General features: G+C 37.9%; 1 protein-coding gene across 3 annotated transcripts in view; it reads left to right on the top strand.

The window, feature by feature from the left end:
* The window catches only part of LOC105836049, a 180,181-nt gene extending 161,338 nt beyond the window's left edge, over window positions 1-18,843 (top strand). For all 3 annotated transcript variants that reach the window (XM_036289467.1, XM_036289468.1, XM_036289469.1), the window contains exon 4: window positions 18,436-18,843. In XM_036289467.1, the coding sequence (XP_036145360.1) occupies window positions 18,436-18,650 (215 nt within the window). In that variant the 3' untranslated portion in view covers window positions 18,651-18,843. The remainder of the gene's footprint in view (window positions 1-18,435) is intronic.
* Window positions 18,844-19,983: the final 1,140 nt, after the last annotated feature.

Raw genomic sequence — 19,983 nt, 5'->3', positions numbered from 1 at the left:
CAAATACTTCGTACCTCCGTTTTTGTTTTTTCAACAGGGGAGGGATGTTGTGAGCGAGCCACTCACAACCGATAGTAAAATTAAATATTATAGTATAATATTGGATAATATAATAATATTAAATCTGAATTAAGAAATATGTTAGAATAGCTCTCCGAGGAAGGCTTCTTATCGCGAGGTGTCAAGTAACATGCCTCGTGCGCTGCCGGCCGACCATCGCACCGGGCATCGCGTGGAATTTAGCGAAGTTTAGCTTAACGATCATGCCACCGGAAATGCATATTTGCGTTTTGGCAGTTGTTGCTAAGCTCGCGAATATTTCCCGCACGCCGGATGCCCGATTTCTTTGTAGTACATAACGTAATTTCCTTTACCTCCTCTATTTTCTTTCCCCTCTACCTCCAATTCACCATTTTCCATCTTCCTCCATCTTTTCTAAATCTCATTATCTTCGTCTTTTCACATTTAGTACCAGCTCCTTCTCCTATAAATAATTTTCCAATCTATCATACTCCGCATTTCCCCTTCCTTCTTTGCCATTAACACTATATCATCTGCATAAGCGTATACACCTTTTCTCCTCCCAACTCTATCCCCCCCTCCCCCATCTCATTCTGCTCATTTCTTCCTCTAAATTTGCTATTAGCACATTAAATAAAATTAGACTTAATGGGCATCCCTGCCTTAGCCCCCTCGCTGTCCAAAATTCACTATTAATCTCCTCTCCCACCCTCACTCTACTCTTTGTCCCTCTCAACAATTCTTCCACCCTCTCTCTCTCTCTCTCTCTCTCTCTCTCTCTCTCTCTCTCTCTCTCTCTCTCTCTCTCTCTCTCTCTCATTGGCCGAATGGGTGGCGGCGTTGCTTGCTATGTCCATAAATCGCTTGGAGCTTCCATTGTCGCCATGTCTGACAGCGGTCATGTAAACGATCCGGAGTATCTAATTATTGATATTCGCTTGCCGCACAATGATTCTGTCTTGTTCGCATCCATTTACAGGAGACCCAAAGGCTGCTTCCTTCATGACTTTGTTACATCGCTTACTAGCTTCTCTCATCTGTATAAAAATATTATTATTGGTGGCGACCTCAATTGTAACCTGTTGACCAACCAAGTAGAAGCATCTTATCTACGCGATCTTATGTATAGCCTGTCTCTTCATATTGTTCACTCTGATGCCACTTTTCACACGGCCACTTCCGACTCGTGGCTTGATGTCTTGATTGTTAATGACCGAGATAAAATATCATCTTTTTCTAAATCATTATGTCCTTTCATTGCGGGCCACGACCTTCTTTCTCTCTCGTTCTCTATTAAGACTTTTATCAGCACCGAGCGCTCCATTCTGCGGCGCTGTTATAGACACATTGACAATTCTGAGTTCCTCGAGCTCCTTAATGTTAATGTCGAGAAAGTTTCTGCCACATGTAATATTTTGTCTGACAGTGCCATTGTTAATGAATCATGCGAAACGCTTTCTAACGTACTTTGTAATGCGCTCGATGTATGTGCACCCGCCCGCGCTTTCGTGATCAGGAGGCCACCGGCACGATGGCTGACTGATGACTTGAAGTGTCGTCTTCGTGCTCGCAACACGAAGTATGTATAAGCAAGCTAAGAGTTCAGGCAGTCTGCTTGGTTACTTGAGATACAGACATTTTAGAAATCAGCTAAACTCCGACATTAAACGTGCAAAGAGTGAATTCCTTGCTGACTCTCTCGATAATATTGATGATCCGGCTAAGTTGTGGAGAGAGCTTGCCCGTCTTGGTCTTGTAAAGTCCACTTTGGCTTCCCCTCTTCATTTCTTTACCTTATCCCAGTTAAATTCGTACTATGTCTCAGTCTCTTTCGATCTTCCATTGAGTCATTCTGACCTCAGCTCAGCCATTTCATTTATTTTTATACCTTTACCTGTCCACCCACACGCCCAGAGTTTTCGTTTTCTCCTATCACTTCTAGTATGATTTACAAGCTCATTGTTGCCAGCCCTCTTCACTCTTACGCTTCTGGTGTCGACGGCATTCCTCCTTTTATACTACGCATTGCTTGGCCGTGCATTTCGTCCTGGCTTACTGAGCTTTTCAACAATTCATTGAAATTCTCTTCTTTTCCAACTGCTTGGAAGCGCGCTCTTATTCGTCCGCTTTCTAAAATCAGCAAACCGACGTCCCCATCTGACACTCGACCGATAGCCAATCTGCCAGCGATGTCCAAACTCCTTAAAAGAATTGTGGCTGATCAAATGGTAGATTATTTAAACGAACATAATCTTTTTGATCCAAGGCAATCGGCATACCGCTCTAGCTATAATACACAGTCTGCTTTATTGCGTGTTTGCAATGATATCAAGGAGGGAATAGATGCTGGACTTGTTACCATCATGGTACTTTTTGATTTCAGTAAGGCATTTGACACCGTTCCGCATCTTCTACTTCTCACCAAGCTTAAAAAATATGGTTTTTCTGATGCGGTGATCATGTGGTTTTACTCATATCTCACTGGCCGTTCCCAAGCAGTAATTGACGATGTCGGAATCTGCTCAGAATGGCTTCCTACTTCCTTAGGAGTTCCTCAGGGTTCTGTGCTGGGTCCCTTATTGTTCTCCCTTTTTATCAATGACATTAGCAATGCTTTGACCTTCTCAAGCCATATGCTCTTCGCTGACGACTTGCAGATATATCTTTCCTGCTCTCCGAAAGATATTCTGCGTGGCCTTGAATTAATATCAAGGGACGCTGAGGCTATATCTGAATATGCTGTAGCAAATGGCTTTAAATTAAATCTTACCAAGTCCAAGTCGATCATCTTTGCTAGCCATGCTTACTTCAATTATATTGATACTTCCCTTCTTCCTAAAATTACTGTCGACTCTACACCTTTGAGTTTTGTTAGTGAAGTGAAGAATCTGGGTGTAATTTTTTCCTCTAACATGTCATGGAGTAAGCATGTCAGACGAGTGTCTAGAAATGTTTATTTTGCCTTAAATAGGTTAAAGTTCAACAGGAACTCTCTCTCAACTGAGCTTCGAATTAAACTAGTGAGCACTCTGATACTGCCTCACATCGACTATTGCTGTTTGGTCTATCATGGACTTAGCAATGATTTAAATATCAAGTTGCAAAGACTTGTGAATTGTTGCATTAGATTCATCTTTAGTTTGAGGCGAGATGAACATATCACACCATTTAGACGTCGACTTGTGTGGCTTTCCGTCGAAAATAAGAGGCTGTTCTTCCTTGGTTGCCTAATCTACCGCATTCTCAATCATCAGTCCCCTTCATATCTCAGTGAACTCTTCATTCCTCTTGATCCTTCATTAAGAAGATCTAATCGCACAATGACATCATCACATATTTTTCATATTCCTAATCATAGAACTACTTCATATCGTAATTCCTTTCATTTATCGGCGATTTATTTCTGGCATTCTCTTCCAGACAACATTGTTTCCGCTCCCTCACTTGCATCTTTCAAGACTCTCCTGCGATCATTTCTTCTAGTATCGGAGTTAGCATGATCTCTGCTGCACCATCGAAGCACGCCTGTTCACGCCTGTTTACCGTTATTTTTATTTTCATTTTTATTTTTTATTTTATTTTTATTTTTACTTATATTTCTAAACTTATTTGTACTTAATTTTACTTTTTTTCTTATACTTTTTGCTTACTCTTGATTCTTAGTCTTGCTTTGACTCGTCCTTCTTTGCGTTATATAGTTTTAGTTTTAGTTTACATTAGTTTTAGTTAGGTTAGATTAGTTTAAGTTAACCTACCTTGTATTCTTATGTTGCGTTTATTATTCTGCGTTTTACCTAACTTTTGTTCTTGATATTTTTTCTTTACTCCATGTAACTTATTCTTTGCCCTTTAGCTTATGCTTGGGCATAATAAATATCTCTCTCTCTCTCTCTCTCTCTCTCTCTCTCTCTCTCTCTCTCTCTCTCTCTTTCTCTCATTGTCCTACATAGTACTTTCCTATCTACTAAATCAAATGCTGCTTTTAAATCTACAAATAGCGCTACCAGTCTACCTTTTCCTTTTTCTATTTGCTTATTAATCAGATAATTCAGCACGTATATGTTGTTTATCGTTCCCATTCCCTTCCTAAAGCCTGTCTGATTATGTGGTATTATCCTTTTTCCTTCTATCTCTTCCTTCAGCCGCTAATATTGCTGTGTAAATTTTATATGCCGTTGGCATCAGTGTCACCCCTCTATAATCCCCCACTACCTCTCTTTCTCCCTTCTTCAATATCAAAATCACCTCTCCTTCCATATCTCCGGCCACCCTTCTCGTTTCCATATTCTATTACAGAATTCCCAAATCCAATCTTTCATTCTTTTCCCCCATATTTTCATACCTCATTTGCCACTTCATCTACCCCCGCTGCCTTTTTTTCTTTCAACCTTTTTATTATTTCTTCCATCTCCTTTCTTCTTATTTCTTCCTTTTCATACCTCTCTCTTCCTTTCTTCTTTCTTCTTGTTACTTGCCCTTCTACTCCTCCCAGCAAATCCATAAAATAATTCCTCCATTCCCTTCCTTCTATCCCCTCATTTCCACTCTCTCTTCTCTTTCTCTCCCTGTTTACTATTTCCCACACCTGTTCTTCCGTTCTTGCCTCTTGCGTTATCCTTATCCATCTTTCCGTTTCTTCCCTTTTCTCCCTCCTACATAACTCCTGATACTTTTTTCACTCTTAATTTTTGCTCCTTTTCTCTCCCCCTCCTTCTATTCCCTCAGTTTCCTTCTTGCTATCCTCTTTCCCTCCCTGCATTCCTTGCCCCACCACTCCCTCCCTTTTCCTCTCCTACATCTCCTCTCTTCCTCTATTTTTTCTACCGTTCTCTTAATCTTATCCCTAGCCTGCCCCATTCCTCCTGTATCCTCTTCCCTAACCATACTTCCTCCATTTCTCTTCTAAACATCTACGCTCCTTCCTCATCCCACCATCCTCTCCATTCCCTTCTTTCTTTGTTTTTCCTTCTTCCCCCCATCCTTCTCCCTATAAGCGTTACTTCCACAGAGTGATGGTCCGAGTCTATCTTCTCTCCTATCTCCAACCTAACAATCTTTTCTCTTATTTCCTCATTTCTTATAACGTAATCTACAACCGTATTTCCTCTGCTTCCTGTATACGTAAATTCCCCTTCCTCATCTTCCCCCCCCCCTCCATTAAATATATTTCACCCCCCTCCTCCACAAATTCAACAAATCTTTTTCCCATCCTATTTATTTTCTTATCCTTTGATCTTCTCCCTTTCTCCTCCTCTTCTCCCTCCCCTTAACCCCCTTCCCATCCGCCTCCCCTTCTTCCATTTTCGCGTTAAAGTCCCCTCCTATAAACGTTACTACCTCCTTTTCTCTCTCTTCTACCCTCCACTTCCGTCTCTATCTCCGTCCCTTTTTCTACCAGTTTTATTCTCATCAAGATCCCACCCATCGCCCTTCCTTTCTTATTCTTCCTTCCCACAAATTGTACCCCCCATTTATATCCTTTCGGTAAATTCTTTTTCAACTTTCTCTATTTCTTTGAGGCCTATAATACTCTCTCTAAATCTCCATTTACATACACCCCTACTATTCTCAACCTTTCCTTTTCCAATTTAACCATCCCCACGATCATCTCCACTTCCGTCCTCTATCTTCGTCCCTTTTTCTATCAGTTCCAATTTTATTCCCATCAAGATTCCTCCCATCGCCCTTCTTTTCTTATTCTTTTTTCCCGCAAGTTGTACCCCCCCATTTATATTTTTTCGGGAAATTCTTTTTCAACTTTCTCCATTTCTTTTTCTCCACTATAGTCTCTAACAACACTATCACCTCCCATCTTTCTAATCCCTTCCAAAAATCTCTGTCTTTGTTTACCAGTCCGGCCACGTTCCAATAACATACTCTCCATTCCTCTCTCCTCCCCTTCTCCCTTCCTCTCTCTCTCTATCGCTCAACTACCTGTTCCCTTCTCCCTCTTCCTAGTTCCTTTCCCCCTTTTATTTCTTCTCCCTTACTTTACCCTCTTTGCTTCTTAATACTTCCTCCCCTTCGTCCCAAGCCCACCACTCTCCGTCAATGTTTATCTTTCCATAACTCACCCACGCTCTTCTCCCCGTCTCTTTTTCCACCTTTGCTATTTCCTGCAGCCTCCATTTAATCCTCTTTTTCCTCCATGTTAAGTCCTCCCCTATCTTTTCCCTTCTTCCCTTCGGTATCTTTTTCTTATTCATTATTTTCCTCTTCTGCTCTTCATTTTCTAATTTTATCAACAGTATGTCTCTCCCTCCCTCTCTACTCTACTCACCTCCTCCAATTTTGCTCCTACTCCTATCTCATTTAACAAATCTTTCACCGCTTCTCTCTTTTTTCCTTCCTTAATCTCTAGTCCCCTAATTATCACGTTCCTCCTTCTCTCTTTTCTCTCTCTCATTTCCCATTCCTTTTCTAACCTCCTCATTCTCTCTTCCACCCTTTCCCCACCTTCTCTATTTTTGTCTCTCTCTTCTCTCCTTCCATCTCCCCCACCCTCTTTTCTAATTCCTCAATTCTACTCATTAATTCTTTTCTTTCTTCCTACCACCTTTTATCTCTTTCCATTTGTTCCCTTCACATCATTTCCATTCTTTCCTCTAACATTTTTAATCCCCCTCTCACACCCTCAACCCCTCTTCTTTTATCCGGGTGGCACTCACTTAGACACGGTTCAAATGACCACGGTGCATTTGCACACTGTGCATTTGGACACAAAAGAAATTTTATTAAAAATGTACACTAGTTATATGCACACGTAAAATTTGACCACCGGATATTTGCACACGAAAAAATAACCACCGTTCACTTGGACACGTAAAAGTTGCACACCATTCATTTACACACCGCTCACTTGCACACCATTCACTTGCACACCGTTCACTTGCCCACCACTCATTTGTACACCAAGAAATGCGCACCGATCATTTGCACACGGAAAGATGCACACCAATCATTTGCACACGGAAAGATGCGCACTGATCATTTGCACACGAAAAGATGCGCACTGATCATTTGCACACGGAAAGATGCACACTGATCATTTGCACACGGAAAGATGCACCCCGATCATATGCACACCGTTCATTTAGACACGGTGCTTTTGGACACGGTGCTTTTGGACACGGTGCTTTTGGACACCGTTCAATTTCACACCGCTCAGTTGCACACCTTTCAATTGCACACCGTTCAAGTCGCAAACCCATGTTCAGTGAATGCTTTACACACACACACACACACACTGGAATTGCTTCGTCTTCAGGGTTGTAATATTTTTGATATTGTATGATGTATAATCTATGTATGAATATTTAATATGCGTTTGATTGAACGTTGTGCAATTGAACGGTGTGCAACTGAGCAGTGTGCAAATAAACGGTTTTCAAAAGCACCGTGTTTAAATGAACGGTGTGCAAATGATCGGTGTGCATTTTTTGATGTGCAAATAATCAGTGCGCATCTTTCCGTGTGCAAATAATCAGTGTGCATTTTTCCGTGTGCAAATGATCGGTGCACATCTTTCTGTGTGCAAATAATCGGTGTGCATCTTTCCGTGTGCAAATGATCGGTGCGCATTTCTTGGTGCAAATGAGTAGTGGACAAGTGAATTGTGTCCAAATGAGCGGTGTGCAAATGAATGATGTGCAACTTTTACGTGTCCAAGTGAATTGTGGGCATTTTTTCATGTGCAAATATCCGGTGGTCAAATTTTACGAGTGCATATAACTGGTGTACATTTTTATTAAAATTTCTTTTGTGTCCAAATGCACAGTATGCAAATGCACCGTGTGCAAATGCACCATGGCCATTTGAACCGTGTGCAAGTGCACCGCTCCCTTTTTATCCTGCCACATATTTTCCATCATCTTTTTTAAATCCTTTATCTCTTTTATACTACCCTCCCCCTCTCTTCTAGCTTTTCCACCTTCCACTTCCCCCCCGCCTCTCTCTCTTTCTTTCTCTCTCTCTCTCTCCCTCTCTCCCTCTTTCTCTCTTTCTCTCTCTCTCTCTCTCTCTCTCTCTCTCTCTCTCTCTCTCTCTCTCTCTCTCTCTCTCTCTCTCTCTCTCTCTCTCTCTCTCTCTCTTTCTCTCCTCTCCCACCCTTGTCGGCGGTCCCGGCGTTTTCTTACTCCTATGAAATAGGCTCCCCCCTTCTTCTTCTTCTCTTCATCCGGCTCCTCTCTTTTCCTTTTCATATACTCATTTACACTACCCATGCTCCCTATGCTACTACATCTCTCTCTTTGTTTTCTCTCTAGTAAGTTGCCTACTCCCTGCTCTCTTTCCACGCTCTCACCCTCTACGCTTCCCCGTCCGGCTAGACTCATCTTCTCTATCTAATTACTCTCTATGCCTAACTGTCACCTACTCTCTTCTTATCTTCCCTCTCACAACTCTTATTCTATGCTTTACCCGTCACTTACAACTCGCTACCTACTCTTTATCCTCTCTTTTCTTCCTGCGTCCTTTTCCTAATCCTTCTTCTTATTTACTCTTTTCACTCTCCTCTTTCTATCTCACTCACTCTCACCTTGCATTAATTCTTACTTTCGCTCTATGCACCTTATAATGCTCTCACGAGATAACCGCGTGTTCGCATGCGTCGCACTGGAAACGGAAGTTCTAAATTCTGTCTATATTTTTGGTATTATCTTTTTACTCTTTACTTTGTCCTTAAGTCTTTTCTCTATACAGTATCATTGTATATATTTTATACGGCGCGTTTTATTCTTCTGTAGTTTTTGACATTCTCCCTATCTTCCTTTCTGGCGCTATCACTCTTTCTTTCCATCGCTCTGGTGGTCCGTCTCCACGTCACATTTTGTTAATTGTTTCTGTTAATCTTCTGACGAATTTTGGGTTTCTATATATCCAAGTTTTATTTTTAATTTTATCTCCTTTTGCTGCTTTACTTTTCTTTAACCTGTCGATTTGCTTCTTTACTTCGGCTTTATTTATTTGGTTATCTTCCGGTTCCGCTCTTTGCTCTTCTTTTCGCGCTCTTGTACACGTGTCTTCTCCGTTCAATAGATCCTTAAAATATTTTCTCCATTCTTCTATATTTATTTCTGTTGTAATTCCTATTTACTTCTTTCTTTCTCTATTAATATAAGTTAATGCTTGACTTTTCTTCTTTATTTATGTGATCTTTTCTTCTACTTTTTCTTGTAGTATTCTTTTCTTGTCTTCACAGACATTTCTATACTTCTTTCTTTTTTGTAAATATTTTTTTTATTTTCTAGTCCTTTTTCCATCTTTTTAACGTTTACTTGCTTCCACTTTGTTATACAATCTTTATCCCATCATCTACTGTATCCTATTTTACACTTTTTAATCAAAATTTTCTTCTTTGCATTGTTTATTTTTTGTAATCTTTTTTATTATATCCTTAACTTCTTCTTTGTCAAAATTTATTAACTTCTATATATTAGATTTTCCCATCTTCTTCTCTCTCTCCACCTCTCTTCTTCTATTTTCTTTTCTCCTATTTTCTCTTGATATAGTTTGACAATCAGTGGGAGGTGGTCTGATTCCATTTCTTTTCCTACCTTGAAATTTTTTATTTTATTTTTCGCCTTTAAATTTGTCACTATATAATCAATTACCAAATTACCTCTTGCTCCTAAGTATGTAAATTCTTTATTTTTGTTCTCTTCTACATTTCCATTAAGAATGTCCCATTCTTTTTGTTCCACCTGTTACGTCCAGTTTTATAAAATTTAACTCTATTTGGTTGGAAGGATAATTCAGGGAGAACAGGTAAGGCAGGGAAGGACGTAACAAAACGTAGAATTCCCGTAGACACACAAATTAAGAAATGGTAGGTGCCTCGGTTCGAACGCACTTTTTGCGACTGATAAATGTGGGTCAACGTGCCGGTAAGCTCATTATAACTCGTTTTCAAGTCGTGCGTCCGTCGGTCCAAGTTTTGAGTCAACGAATTAAATCGCTTTAACTCGAGATCGGATCAAGTGCTATCTTTGTTCGGGATATTTCAGTGAGAGGGGAGGTCGTAAAAACTTAAATAAATGACGAAGTTTTACATAAAATTAACAAAAATATTTATTCTAATAACAAAATAAAAAATAAAAAATAAAGAAAATACAAATAAGCGCTGAAGTCGTGATTTGACAATTTTGTAATAACAGTGGTATAATCGAATTAAAAACGCATAGTGAGTACGTATATGCAACGAACCTCCTCGTCCGCCGGCTTCCATCGTCCGCGCACGAGCCGACCGAGCGTCCGTCGGGTCGCTATACGGGCACCGGCCCGTCATAAAAATCCACATTTCGTTGAGACGATTTTTAATCCGCGGGCTTTCCCCGTCGCTCTCCCGATCGTCAAGGGAATCGAGTGCAAGCGGAGCCTCTCTCGAAAATCCCCAAACCTCCACCCGGACGGGTATAAAAGGCCATCCCGATGGAGTAGAACTTCACTTCTCGACCGACCGTATTCTGGGATTCCGTTCCGCCCAATACGCCGAGAAGCCCCTGCGATCAAGTCCCAGAGTGAAGAGTCTCCGCTTTCGCCAAGCGCTTTTGGCCACGATCGCCTCCAATATCTTTATCCTGAGCTCACCAGTCGAGAGTGAAGTGTTCTCCGTCTTTGCCGAGGCAGTCTCGGCCACAGCTTACTCCGATCCATCTCACGGCCCGGTCACACGAGATCGAGAGCAAACACGGAGCAAAGAAATAGTCGAAGGGTTTACTAAATGGTTACAAGGGGAAAACAGAGATGCTTAAGATTGTGAGATAGTGTAAGGATATCTTGAAGATCGCATGGGGGTTCCTCAAGAATGTGAGATGTTATAAGGATATTTTGAGGATTGCGCTGGGGTTCCTCAAGATTTTGAGCCGGTGGAGGTATTCTTAAAGAATCCAAGTACTCGGAGTAGACAGCGTCGAGTAGTGCGCGAGCTCGCCGATTAAACTCTAAGAGGGAATTATTTATAAATAATAGGAGCGTATCTTAAAAAATTAAAACGGAAAGGAATAGATGCGTAACGTAAAAACAAAAGAAATTGTGATTGTGGTACTTACTCATTACTGATTCTCAAACAAATCTGTCGGAATCGAAGAAATTTCTTGACCGGATGGAACAGCACTAAAGTTTATTCGCGCATTGATTCTACACGATTATATTCTTTAACTAACTAAAGCCTTCGGCAGACGATACGATTTTTCATGCTAAATCGCATACGAGGCGTTTTACTACGTATTCTCATTGGCTTACGATTGGTGACACAATCATCCGAGCCAATCAAGACATGTATTAAGATGCCTCGTATGTGATCTAGCATGAAAAATTGTATCGTGTGCCGATGTCTTTAGACTCACTAATTGGGTAACTGTTTGGTAACTAACTGCTGCTCTTCAAGATTTGGTATTACATATATAGAGTCTTACAGAGGGAAAATCCATGTAGGTGGTTCAAATATTCTAATTGGTTGGACTCTTTTTCAGGATTGATTTTTCAGTGTGATGGGTGAATTCTAAGATTTTTTATTGGAGAAATAGTTTTTCTTTTTTGACAAAAGTTTCTCTGTTTCTTCCCACATTCCTTTAATTTTATCGAAGGAATCCGACCTATCGCGTAGGTTATCTTCCCTTTGGGTTTAAAAGATAAATAATTCTTTATCGTGCTAGACGTGCTACGGTGTGGTTTGCAGATGGAGGAAACGGTTATTTATTTTTTACTAATGTTTAGATTCTTTATTGCTCATTTTTTTGTGAGGAAACGTGAAACCTTGCTTTGAACCCGAGTTTGTTTTTGTATTTCTACCTTCAGAATTTATTGTTTGTTAACTCGATATTCAAAAGGAGTTGAAATTATCAACTTGGTCGTTTCGTCATTCATGTTTGTCGTCACGTTTCTAATAGACTAATTCTAGGCGCATAAAAAATTATCGGAGACCGTTGAAACGGAATTTCTTTTGTAATCTTATTTGTTTCTCTGACGAAGGGAAATCGTGGAGTCTGCCGGACGTAACACACAATTTTTTAGAAAATCTTTTCTTTTTTATTAATTGTATTGTCTTTTGAGATTCCTTACTCTTTATCTATTTTTTTTTCTTTACATAAATTGTCCCTGAAGCCAATTCTTATGTTGAAGTCTCCTCCTATTATTAATTTTGTCCTATCTAGTTTTTCTATTATTTTTTCTAATTTCTGTCTTAATTCTTACCTTTGGTTATATAAGTATGGATTGCCAGTAGCTAACTTCAGATTAGTAGCTAAGATGTGTCGCGCCATCATCGACCAATTGAGAAATTCGAGAACTAAAATAACGTCAGCTGTTATGAAGCTTGTTCTCAGAGCGTTTAGTTTGTCAACAGTATTCCGAATTATATATTAGTATTAATGAAACGGATGTTTATTAAAGTAACATTTTTACTATTTTTTTAGGTTTTCCAGTGATAAAAATAATACGAAAGTTATAATTTTTTGGTATCCGCGATTAGATACGTATAATATAATAATCGTTACAGCGCAAGTTTTCAATTCTTTTAGAATAAATAAAAAGTAAAATGTTCCAAATGTGTTTAATAAGATACATTAAGAAATGTTAATAAATCTATTTAATAATTTTAATACGCATTCTCATGAATTTACGGAAATTCTCAGCATAATAGAAAACCACGGATTTATATTAATAAAATTAATTCCTCAGTTATTTTTTAAAATAAAATTATATTATTATGGAAAACATGTTACTTAAAAAATGCATAATACATTTCTTCGACATAACTTAATAAAAACTATTATTTTTTAATACTTATATATTGAAAAATAATAGTTTTTGTTAGGTTATGTCGAAGAAATGTTCAACTATTATTATTTATTATATATTTTATATTGTATTAAAAATCTTATGTTAAAATTTTGTTTTATTAAATATATCTTAATTTTAAATATCTGAATACATATGCTATATTTTAATTATTTACGTTTAACAATAAAAGTTTTTTATATATATTTGTGTAACTTATTTACACTTTAAATTTTTCTTCTGACATTATATTATCTTTATTTTATTAGTTTATTTTCATTAAAGCCTATAATTAATATTGATGTTCTATATTACTTATAAACTGATGTTCATAGTTAGCATCTAGATTTAAAATCATTTTTAGTTTATTTTCACATACTACAAAAATTATTTCATTTGTTACGGTCTTAAATATACAATCCGACTAAAAACACTAGTTATAAAATATAAAATATATTTTATTTTAGTTAATGCTTTTTATGATGTGTTTATAATATTTCCCGCTCTTTGGTTGATGGGGCAAAACCTAAATCTCGGAGAAATTGGCTACGGATTTCAATACGGAAATGAATGGGAAAAGTAGGGCACTAGCAGTCCATACTTATAGTATAGTCCTCGACTAAGAGGAATAATGAAAGAAATAGAAGAAGAAGAAGAAATAATAGATAACAGTCAAGAAAGAAGATTGAAAATAGAGAAGAAAAATAGAGAATTTTACTGCACATATTAACAGAAACATGTAAGAATTTATTTAATAATACGATTTGACTCTACTATAAGTATAGTCAAAAATTCTTACATGTTTCTGTTATGTGCAGTAAAATTCTCCATTTTCTTCTCTATCTTCAATCTTCTTTCTTGACTGTTATCTATTATTTCTTCTTCTTCTTCTATTTCTTTCATTATTCCTCTTAGTCGCAGACTTTATCATTTTAACTTTCTCGACAATCTTTAAAATTATAATTACAAGAAATGTAATACGTAATATAGAAAATTAGATATGAAAATATATAAAATATAAATTACTTAATGAAAAAGACATATTTTTCGTATTATTACATAAAAAAATACTCACACATGCATATGTATATATATATATATATATATATATATATATATATATATATATATTGTTGCGTACGCCCGGCGAGACCGCACTCTCTCTCTCTCTCTCTCTCTCTCTCTCTCTCTCTCTCTCTCTCTCTCTCTCTCTCGCGCGCGCGCGCGCGCGCGCACTCCCGCTCGGAATAAAGAAAGACACTCTTTCTCGAGAAACTCTTTAATGTAACTTGTGAATACAAATAATCTAACACAAACAGAGAAACAGAGTACTTTAGTTTGGATTGACAGCTCCGAGTCAAATCACACGAGCGTATCCGCATAAACAACGCGGTTGCTAAGAAGAACGCCGCGCAATTGAGATCCGAAATACACCGAGCGTCCAGCGTGTTCGCAACAATATTTATATATTGTCACTTTTTTCTCCACGCGGGCTCCAAAGCCGCGATCAAAAAGGCAACAGCGACGAAGGAATACCAAAGACCAAAACGGCCCGCGTGCCTACCCTGGTGAAAATGTAAAATCGGAGCGTAAGTCAAATGTAAAGAGAGAGTAATAGAAGCGTTAACAAACCTTCTACAAAGCGTTTCAATTTACGCTTCGTAGAAGGTTTGTTAACGCTTCTATTACTCTCCCTTTACATTTGACTTACGCTCTAATTTTACATTTTCACCAGGGTAATATCTCGCGTGCGAATCTCGATTGCGAATGAACGACCGGGTTGAGCGCCAGACGTGCTCAACGGCACGTCAATTCGCGAAATTCACCACAAGAAAAGCCTTAATCCACGCGCGAAAAACGGCCAGCTCACCTAAGAGACGGGCAAGGTCTAGGAGAGGCGCATACTACACGATAGTGCGGAACGCGACGGAAGTCAAATAATTACACGGCAGATAGAATAACAAATAACAAAGTTTATGGCTTGAGAAAAAAAGGAAATAAATAATGGACCGAACAGATAATGGATCGTATTAGACGACCTCCGCACGCACGAATATCCCACTCGATAATTCCGACCGTCCTGCAGCGCGCTAACGCGGTATTTACTACGCATCATACGATTTATCTCGGACGAGCGTAACGTGTCGACAATTCCGGCAACAATGGATTGCAGAATTTGCGAGGCCGGATTACGACCACGCGCTCTCCGTTATTTGACCCGCGACGTTTTTCCCGATACCGATCTTAGCACGAAAAATACTCGCGAACGATATCCGAGGGGACTACTTTTCCCACGCAGCGCTACACGGCTCGCACGGGCGAGGGCTTTGCGGCGCACGCGGATCGCTAACTTCCCGGGAGAACCGCCAACGAGATCCGCTCTCCTCCTTGGCCACAGTACCCGACACAATACAGCCCCCTCGCTTGAATCCGACTCGACACCAAAATCGTGAGGCCGCCCTGCGGCTGACGCAACACTAACACAAATTCACGTGCAAAATTCGGATGCAGAACGGGGTGGCTCGCTGGTCAGTGGCTTTACACACGATGGACGCGAAAGATACGGGGCGCCTCATATAACTTCCTCCTGGCTCGTCCTCTTCTCCGCCACCAAGTCCCCGTCTGTGGGCGAGTCCACCAACGCCGCCGCCTCTCCGGTAACGATAATCATATCACCAAGTTCGCCGAATTCGGAAAGGCGCTCTGATACGCACGCGAAAGCCCGGGGGATTGCGGTCGATCCGCGATCGACACCGCGAACCCCCACTAAGGGCTGCGCGTTGACCTTCGCGCATCGCATAGCCTTATCCTTCTAGAGGCTTTTGCGAAGACAGAATTTTCCGTCGCCTTCCTCCGGCGCCTCTCGCCAGCCCTTGCCACCCTCCGCTTCTCGCGAGAGAGGCCCGCATTCAGTGGGAGGCAATTCCGCGGCTTCTGCCCCCATGTCGCCACTTCCGGTGTGCCCACGTTTTATTCTCAGCCAGGGGCACCGACTTTTTCCATCCGCCGGCCTCGGCTTTCCCGGCTACATTGCGCTCGCTCGCGCTCTGTCCGTTCGCCTCGCCTCTCTAATGGTTTCTTGCTCCTCGTCGCCGTTACTAGTCGAGCCGGCGAAATTCCTTCGGCTTACTCCTCCTTCCGCACTCGTCCCTGGCTCGCCACTGAACTCCTTGGTGATTACGCGGCGAGGTACCCGTCGCAATAACCGAAAAAAACCGAAATACTTAAACCTAATTAATCTATTCCCTTCGTAATTCCCCCGGGAGATCTGTTTCTCGCTTCTCGCTCGTCCGCCCGGCGCGAATTTGCAGCCTATGATGGGGAGGAACGTTGCTCGTCGTGGCAGCGAAACTGTCATGTCATTATATGTGTGTGTGTTTTGTATCGCATGAAAACCAAACATGTTTGTTTTAATTGAAAAAAGTAAAAGTTTGTTATCATTTTTCACAAGTTTCTCGTTAAAATCTGGCTAATAATTAATATATATATAATTAATATATATATATATATATATATATATATTAATTATATATATATATATTAATTATTAGCCAGATTTTAACGAGAAACTTGTGAAAAATGATAACAAGCTTTCACTTTTTTTAATTAAAAAAAACATGTTTGGTTTTCATGCGATACAAAAGGTTCACACTTAACAAATTAAACTTTCGCCTAGGGATTCTTAAAGTAGAGTCCTTTCCCTTTAATTTAAAAAAAGTACGTGTAATTTGGATGATTTTTCGCAAAGTTGCATTACTTTGAAGATTGCCTAAAAATGGGTCAAAATTTTTGTCTCGTTTTTTTTGCGTCAGTGTGTATACATATATATATATATATATATATATGTATATATATATATATATATATATATATATATATACACACACATACATATTTATAACTACTTTTCTACTAATTTCCCGAATATACATATTTTATATCATTCATTAACTCACAAAATGGATTCCTTCAATTTTTTTTATTTCATACCACCACAGATATTCACACATATAATCAACTAACATTTTCTCTAACATCACCTCTACTTAAACGAACTCGTAAAGTACGCCACAATGATTTCATCAATAGTTTGTGTGTAAGCTCCACTTTTCGGATCCACAAAATTCTCCGAATGATTTACAGTTTTATGAACGTAACCATGTTTCTCTAAATTTATATATCCTTTCCAGCAATCACTATGAACTTCTGTACTTATTGCTATATGCTTTTGTATTAAAGGTAACAATGTATTTTCATCTCGTTTATTATAAAAAAAATTTCCAAACGATACTTATGTCCTCCACGCTCTATCATACTTATCAATTTTTACATACAAACGATAAAAATTAAATATAAACATACTCAAAATCAATATAACATTAATTAAATTATAATGAACAATTGAAAAAATCATACCAAATATCCATGATCCCTCACGCAAACATCCTTTTTCAAATTTTTTCCGACCAATTTTGCACTCATCAATTTCAACATTATTCTAGGATTACCAAGTAATCTTTCTGTTTCATATCGTCTATCAAGAGCTATGGTGAAAATTTCTCTACAGAATGAAAATCTATCTACAATTGTTTCGTAAGAAACTGTCTCACCATCAACAATACTACATTCATGTATATATTGCCTGCTCATAAAAAAATTTTCATGCAAAAGCATATGTTATTATTATACGACTTTCAAGACTTTGATGACAAAACTCGAACCATGTATTATGTGCTGCTGGTATATTATGATCATATTTTCCAGATTTATAGCGTCAAAAATAACCCAAACTTCTTTTTGATTCAAAATAAATAATCTTTTTTTTATGTTTTCCACATCATTTTTTAGTAGGAATTAATTGTAATTCTCTAAGCCACTCGTTGACAATTGTCATTTGACGATCACTTAACTTCTTCATAAGAAAAAATAAATTGACACGATTTGACATTTTAAACTTTGTTGAAACATACGTCTGTACACAGCACTCGTTATGAATCACTGTCTTCTAATACTACAAGCTAAACTATTAACTCGCGAACAATATAAACAATACATACCCTCAATATAATACACATAGCTGAGTCAAGGACAAAGTGTCAATTTCCAGCCCCCGTTGGGGAATTACCCCCGTCAACATATGTCAAACATCATCAAAACATTGTATATTAAAATATACAGAAAATATAAAAAATAATTTAAAAAGTGGCTTAACCTTTGAGTCGCCAAAAATCCTTTTAGTACACTTTTTTTCTATCCAAATGAAAGCTATTTATAAAATTTGAATAAAATCGGAGCTGTACTCTTCTCACTTATTCAAGCCCGCCGCCCAGACCTTAGATCCCGCAGCTATCCGTAGCCAATCAGCACACGAGATCCACGGTTACAGCCTAGATAGAAAAGATTTATTAACGTAACTTAAATTACAAAGAACGAATTTGTTTGGTTTTTGTAAAAAATCTTTCATATATAATTAAAACAACAGCGTTATGTATTAAACTTTTGTAAAACCGGAATAAAATTTTTATAACATTAAAATATTTAATTATGCTTTAGTTATACTCAATTATGTTTATACAGAATTTATATTAACATAAAACAAATTTATTTTTAAGATAAAAAAATTGATATTTTTTACAGTACCACCTGATACGCGAGTTATTCGAGGATGCGGATGGGACGAGTCAAATTATAAGGGCAAGTGTTATCAACGAAGTGGCTTCGGTGGTAGACAAGAAGTTTGCTCCTGTTTGACTGATTATTGCAATTCAGCAACACCTGGACCAGGAGTTTTGCTACCCCAACGCTTTATTTCTTCATGTATTCTAATCAGCTTACTGTTAACGTTCTTGTAGAATTAAATATTCTTAAAAAATAGTCAAATTTTCTGTAGAATTTAGTTGTAAGACTATAATGAAAATTAGATTAGGAATAAAAGAAAAATTAATATCTTATTAATAAAATTAATATCTTATTATAGCTTTCTACTGAGATTGTAAGCACTAATAATTAAAATAATAAAATTATTCATATTAAAACGCAGAAAAAGAAATCGGGAAAACAATTTTATATAATACAGATAATTAAGAGAAAAAGTTATGTGTTGCATCAAGTTCGCGCGCAATAACAAAGCAAATAGCTAATTGTAAGTATATCTATATATGCGTTACCTATTTACCAGAATTGAATCTCAAGTTTTTAAATTAAACTGATTAAGTTCTCTTATTGGACAACACAGGGAACCAGGTAAAACTTTATGCAAATGTTTATAAGGAGGTAGACCGCATTAACCCTTTGAGTCATAGTCGGACTCTGGAGTCCCAACTTTTTCAAATTACTTTTTTAATTATTTAGGGCACTAAAACCTGAATTTTTTTCTGTTTTTGGGATTTTAATCTCATCAATATCTTTATTAACATTAAGGTGCATGTTATTTTCACAAATTATTTATAAAATTATTGCATTGTTAAGGGGATGCTAAACTGCTCGTCAAACTTGATCGAGGTCGATAATGTAGTCATTTAGGCACGTCATTAACAAAATTTTGTATGTATTTCTTTCATAGATTTAGAAATCCTTTTCCAGAATTAAAGTTTATGTATTCCGCACACTGTTATCGTCTATATTTTAATTGTGGAGAAGAATTTTGGAACAAATTGTACAATTTTGTCGATAAAACAGACAGGAGCCCCTTAAACACGTAAAACTTTTTTTCTAAAGTTCCTAGGCTTATTCTAAAAACACAGTATTGTTCTTTGCTGAAATGCCAAGTGCGCCTCATGCTTATTTTATATGTACAAAGTCTAAAACTTTTATACGCAGCAAATGTTTTCACGAATCGACTACAGAAATCGATAACAAAATTATAATTTTCTAACTTTCTTTCGTTTTTCGTATGAAATTGATCGCAGCACACCGCGTTACTATCTGTACTTTAATTTTGGAGAAGGATTTTCAGTTCCATGCAATCAATAAAAAGATTTCAGTGTCCGAAAAATTAGTGATAAAACAGAACAGTTTAATATTAATAATTAATCAACAAAAAATGCTTTTTTTACAGAAAAAATTTATATCAGAACGAACATTACGTAATATTAATATGACAATTGTAATCTAGTGGTTTTTGGAGTTGTTGATTATGAATCCGATATTAGAATTTCAAAATTCAAAATGGCAGATTTAATATGG

The sequence above is a fragment of the Monomorium pharaonis genome, chromosome 7 (assembly GCF_013373865.1).
Source record: "Monomorium pharaonis isolate MP-MQ-018 chromosome 7, ASM1337386v2, whole genome shotgun sequence".
Taxonomy (NCBI): Eukaryota; Metazoa; Arthropoda; class Insecta; order Hymenoptera; family Formicidae; genus Monomorium; species Monomorium pharaonis.
This window is presented reverse-complemented; position numbering and strand designations above follow the sequence as displayed.